The 5,807-nt window shown below is 52.4% G+C and overlaps 1 protein-coding gene across 1 annotated transcript in view; it reads left to right on the top strand.

Moving 5' to 3' along the window:
* Nucleotides 1–5,807, top strand: part of Ppl (periplakin) — a 45,366-nt gene that overhangs the window by 14,627 nt on the left and 24,932 nt on the right. Inside the window, exon 2 of the mRNA XM_021209542.2 lies at nt 4,235–4,334. Within this exon, the coding sequence (XP_021065201.1) occupies nt 4,235–4,334 (100 nt within the window). The remainder of the gene's footprint in view (nt 1–4,234; nt 4,335–5,807) is intronic.

The raw sequence follows: 5,807 nt of genomic DNA, 5'->3' as shown, positions 1-5,807 counted from the left end.
GTGTGTGTGTGTGTGTGTGTGTGTGTGTGTGTGTGACAGGATCTCATGTAGCCCAGGCTGGTCTACCTCCTGAGTGTTGGGATCGCTACCACACTTGACTTTATTCTGTGGTGTGTGTATGTAGGTAACCACAGGAGTCCACCTTGAGTCTTCTATCGTTCTCTGCCTTGTTTTATTGAGACAGGGTCTCTTAATGAATCTGAATGTCTCTCTGTGTCTCTGTCTCTGTCTCTCTCAGCTAGGCTGGCACCTTCCTCAGTGCTGGGGTACTGTGCCACCTTTTATATGGGGACTGAGATCTGAACTCAGATCCTTACTGAGCCATCTCTCTAGTCTAGCTCCCCACCCCTTTGAAGACAGGGCCTCAGATAGCCCAGGCTGGCCCCAAATTCATTATGTAGACATAGACTCCTGACACTGCAGTCCTGCCTCCTGAGGGCTGAGGTTGCAGCATGGGAGCCACACCTGGTTTATTTATGTGTTCACCTCTTTCCACATCTCTGAACCACTTCACATTCTCGCCAGCGGCTCACAAGGCAGGGGGATTTCTCCATGTCCTTGTAGCAACTGATACAACTTTTCCTTATTCTTTATTATTACCACAACCAATTTGAAGTGGATAAAGGTGTGGCAGTTTTGAGCACATGACATCTTAAACCAATCTATTAACTATGAGCTGTGTGCTACAAGGTCTACAAGACTGTCAACTGGAGATGTCAAGGGTGTGGACTCTGGGGACAGTCTCAATTGGAACCCTGGCTCTGTCAGGTAATTACTGTGTGACTTGGGGAAGGTTACCTAACCTCTCTGTTCCTCATTTTCCACATCTGTAAAGTTGGGATAATAATATAGTTCCCCATCATGTTAATTGCAGGGTTTTAAGAAGATAAGATCATAAGGGACTAGGAACCTGGCATGCAGAAAGTCAGTATTGGCGCCTATTGTTATCATGATGCATGTTGTTGCCCTGTGTTGGCTTATGTGGCTTTCACAGCATCCATCCATCCAGCTGGGTAGCAGTCAGTGCTGGGGAGAGAACCGCTGCTCTCTGTTCACAGGCTGTGTAATTCTGGGGGAGTGTTCTGACATCTCTGAGCCTTGTTTATCTCACCCACAACTTTCCACACAAGCCGCCTCACGTCTTGGTGCGAGGATGGTACAGAGGTGATGTGGATGTCTGGCTAGTGACTCAGCCAATGCCAGACAAGCAGGAAGCCTTTGTGCTCATCCTCATTCAGCCCGTAGAGAACCAGAGGCTCCCGGGGATGAAGGCATAACTCTTGCCTGCAACTGCCCAAGCTCCAGCTGGCACCTCTTGGCTGTTCCAAGCTCTGAGTCCCATCTTGCATGCTGATGGGACAGTGACGGAGTCCCACAAGTGACCAACCTGTGACAGGCTGGCTGAGCACATGGACACATTTCCTGAGGCGAGGCTAGAAGGCCCCTAACGGTGGCTCGTGCAGGCAGGAAGATGTTGGGAGAGCCACTCCATCTCCAGATGCGGCCGGCCGGCCAGCCGACAGGAGGCAGGAGGGCAGAGAACGGGGGACCTCTTTCTCCTAGTCTGCCCAGCTGAGGAGCAGGGCCTCTTTGGAAGCTCAGCCTATCCCTCCTGATGCGACTCTGCACGAGTTCCCCCATTCTGATCCCTCTTGGCTCATATCTCGGACAGGGACAGCTTCTCATAACTGTGTATAGGCGTGTGACTTCATCTGGTATGCGTGTTGCGCGGGGGAGGGCGGTCTTCCTAGCTGCCTAAACTGCCAGAGGTCAGTCGGTGAATGACTTACAGAATGAGGGCTCCTGGGCCTCTCTTTGGGAAAGTGCTGCTTCCTCGGTTGATTCTGCAGAGGAGGTAGCCTGGACCTTGTTCACTGTGAGCCACCAGCCCACTGCCCTGGCCTGACAGAGTGAGGAGGTGCGCAGGCACACCCATAATCCCCTTTGCTAGTATCGTTTGCGCTCCCGGCTTTGCTCTCCAATACCTGCCATGCTGGTCCCCAGCCACTGCGGGTATCCAGGTCCCAGGAGAACCTGAGAAACCCACAGTGATAGTATGCAGTGTCCCAGGCTCTGACCACCTTTACTCCGCCCGGGGTTTGCCGCAGTGCACCTGATCCTCAGTCTCTCCTGTACTGGGGGCATCACTTTAAGGATCTAGTCTCCTATCCCCCTGCCCTCTACCCTTGCCTAACCCAAAGGCTGCACCCAGGACCTGCCTTTCTTTGTAACCTCTCTTTACTGGACATTCTGGCTGAGACCCCAACCTCACCCACATCCAAATGTATAAATATTCCATTTATACAATGGAATATTATTCAGCTGGAGAAGGAGCAGAGTTGTCACAAAGATTGTGACAGGGATGGGTCTCCCAGACACTAGAGAAGCCAGCCGTGAAGGGCTGCAGGTAAAGTGTCAAGCAGGAGATGCACACGGGTGCAGTGCTGGCTACAAGGAGGGGAGGGGCTAGAGAGATCAGAAGCAGTTGCTAACGGGCATGGGGTCTGCAGATGGCAAACACATTCTTCAGTCAGACAGTGGCGGTGGCTATAAAAATCCACCGAGTGTATATTTTCAATGGTTGAACTAATGCCCTGTGAATTACATCTCTAAGCAAACACTGACCTTAGCCCAGTGGCCTGCACCTGTTACATTGTTATCAGCCAGGCAGCCAGGTCTTCTGCTCTATTGAAATTGTGGGTGGAGGAGGGGCTGTACAAGGGTGGGGCTTTAGCATTAACAAGGCTCCATCTCTGGGTGACTGACCGAAGATGGCTGTGATGGCAGGGAGGAGCAGCAGCAGGGGCCATCAGCCAAAGACCCCAGCCTTGTGCAGGCCTCTGGTGCCGGGACCTTTAGGCCTACAAGTGTTTTACCATTCTGGACGGAACCTCGAGCCATATTAACGCCAGGGTGGAGGCTCTACCACTGACCTGATCTTCAGCCTGCTTTTCGCTTTTTATTCTGAGGCTGGGTCAAAATAAAAGTTTCCCAAGCCAGGCTTGCACTTACCGTGTAACCTGTCAGGCTTTGAATGTGTGAGCCTCCTACCTCGGCCTCCCAGGTAGATGGAGTGACAAGCCTGTACCACCAGGCTCTGCCATGTTCCATCTCTCAGGCAGGCCTAGAGAACCAGAATTCCTCAGCCCCTGACAGCCCAGCACTACAGGTCTCAGTGGCCTCACATCACAGCTACCTTTGCTCCTTTTGTCATTGTTGATCACAGCTCCGCGGCTTTAACTCCTCCTGGTGGGGTCCAGGGCGCCTCACTTTTGCAGTGACACTCAAACTGACAGTCTCAGGGAAGGCACCACAGAAGGAACCTTCCAGCCAACTCCCCAAGTGAGGCAACGCTTGCCTGTATGGGCAAAAGAGGCATCTGCACCAATCACAACACACCCTGCATGCAAATGAAGGTTCCTGTTTGCACCAATCACGGCAGCCCCGATAGACTATCAGGGAAAGTGCCCCTCCTCTGGCTTGGGTAGGAAAGGTTTTAGGGTCATCTTGAGTTCACTGAAGTTTGTGACATCAACAAGTCTAATGCAAAACTGTCTCAAACAGTTCTGGCGCCAGCTGCCTCCAGGAGCCATGACAAGCAGCTGTGACTGTCATGCAGTTTATTCAAGGTGTCTGTGGAGTGCAGGAGACAGCTGGCATAAGGGCAGTCCTGCTATCTGTCTGACTGACAGTCTTTTTGCATGAGGCAGCTGGGGCAGCACAGAGAGTCCATGCTCAGTGTCTTCGCTTATTTACTGGACCAGGTGCGTCGACAGTGCCTGCGATAAGAACCTGAAGGACTGTCATTAACGCATAAGGTGATTTTTTTTTTTACAGACTTAAACAGTGCTTTAAGTGTTAAATGCTTCAACTCACCAAGTGCCACAGGAAGAGCTGGGTCCCCCTCGTCTGTCCCAGTTCCAACATGGATGGCTTGAGTTAGTAGTGGATGCCAGCCAACACAGAGAGTCCAACCCCAGTGGAAAAAATGAAAGGCTCATGTTTTGACAACACGGCAGAATAGGAGCTTTAAATCCAATGGACAAAGTAAAGGCTGATACCCCTAACCTGTGCGCTATTTGTGTGTTAGTGCTTTCATCCTGTGGGGACAGGCTAGCTCCTGGAAGTCTGGCTAGGTTAGCAGGTCCTGCCTGGGGCCTAGGGAGGGGCCAGCCTGGGAGGCTGGAGGCCGGGCTTGCACTGAGTCCTACCTCTCTGCTCCTTCCGTCCGCAGCATCTCCAACAAGGAACTCTCAGATCTGATTGAGCAGCTGCAGAAGAATGCGGACCAGGTGGAAAGGAACATTGTGGACACCGAGACCAAGATGCAGAGCGTGAGTGCCAGCTTTCCCTACTGGGGCCTTCTCCATCTTTGTCTTCACCCAGGAGCATGGTCCCAGGCTCACCCACATCCAGAGTCTCTGTGGTTGCTACAAGCATAGCTCCTGGCATCTAGAGAGCTATGGGAGGAAAAGAACCCACCCAGCCCACTGCCCCAGGGATGCTGAGGCCCTGCATGGGGGAAAAGCTGATGCTGCTAAATTGGTAACCTAGTAACAGTGGCAGTGGCAGGCTCCTTGGCTTACACTGTCCTCGAGGAAGACAGAAAGCTCCTCCTGGGTGGAGCTTCCCCTGGGCGGAGCTTCCACTTGTGGAGAACTCTTAGAACTCTTCAACCTGGGCATTTGAACTCCCTCAGTTACCTCTCCCCTGTATGATTCCCTCTCAGAGGGTAGAAGCACTCACATAGTCAGGATGTTGCAGGTTCCAGGAAGCCTAGCAAGTTCCACTGGGTCACCAGGGGCATTCACCCAGCACACCTCCAATACCTAGACAATGCCTCCTTTCCTGGGGGTCACATATCACTTTCCCATTCTCTCTCCCCACCTGCCGAACCCACGGCATGGGCACCGGGCATGCTAGGCTAGCCTTCTTCTGACCTTCTGGATGAGGTGCTGAGAGAACTAGGGACTAGTCAGGGACTAGCTGGCCCCAGGAGTGGCTGTAAATGGAACGGCTAAACTGGGCAAAGAAAGGAAGCAAGGAAGCCAGGCTACATTTGGATCTCGGAGCACAGTGTCCCTGAGTGTTGGCAGGCCCTGGTACTGTTCCTGCCACACTTATACTCTAGTGTGTGTTGTTGTTTGTCTGGAACTCAAGTGTAGCCAGGAGCTGTGCTTCATCTGGTATCTTAGTCACCAGATGACCAAGAGCCAACCCTGAGCAGTGTGGAACCAAGGGTTGGGAATTCACGGGACACCAGGACCCATTGTTGTCTTTAGCCTCTGTTGTGGCTGTTTCTGCCTCCACAGCTTTCTCTGGGAGACCAGGGGTGCAATCCCAGGGCCAGTCTACGACGGTCCAGCATAGCCGGAGGATAGGGTGGGGGTGGTAGGTAGCAAGTAGGGTCATGGGGGTCAGGAAGCCAGGGAGGTCCTGGCCCGGGATGGCCCTTCAGGGACTGAGGAATCACCTTTCTCCTACTTGGGATCCTTGAACACTCATCCCTCGCCTGTCACAGTACCTGTCCCCTCCCAACATGCCTCTGGGGAATTTTTTCTGCTATCCCCTCTCCTGGCACCCAGCAATGGTGTTTTGCTTGTTTTCTTTCCTAAAATGAAAATCATCTTGTTGGGGTGTGCCTGTTTTTCCTTACAACCAGAATAGTATGTGCTCATAACTAATATTTTAGGACAGATAAACAATACGTTGTGGGAAACTAAAATCCCATAGAGTCCGTCCTCTGAGGCCCACACCAGCCCTGAGGCTTCAGGGTTATGTTCGTGTGTGTGTGTGTGTGTGTGTGT

The sequence above is a fragment of the Mus pahari genome, chromosome 12 (assembly GCF_900095145.1).
Source record: "Mus pahari chromosome 12, PAHARI_EIJ_v1.1, whole genome shotgun sequence".
NCBI classification, from domain to species: Eukaryota; Metazoa; Chordata; class Mammalia; order Rodentia; family Muridae; genus Mus; species Mus pahari.
Note: the sequence above shows the minus strand (reverse complement) of the source record. Positions and strands in the feature narration are given on the sequence as shown.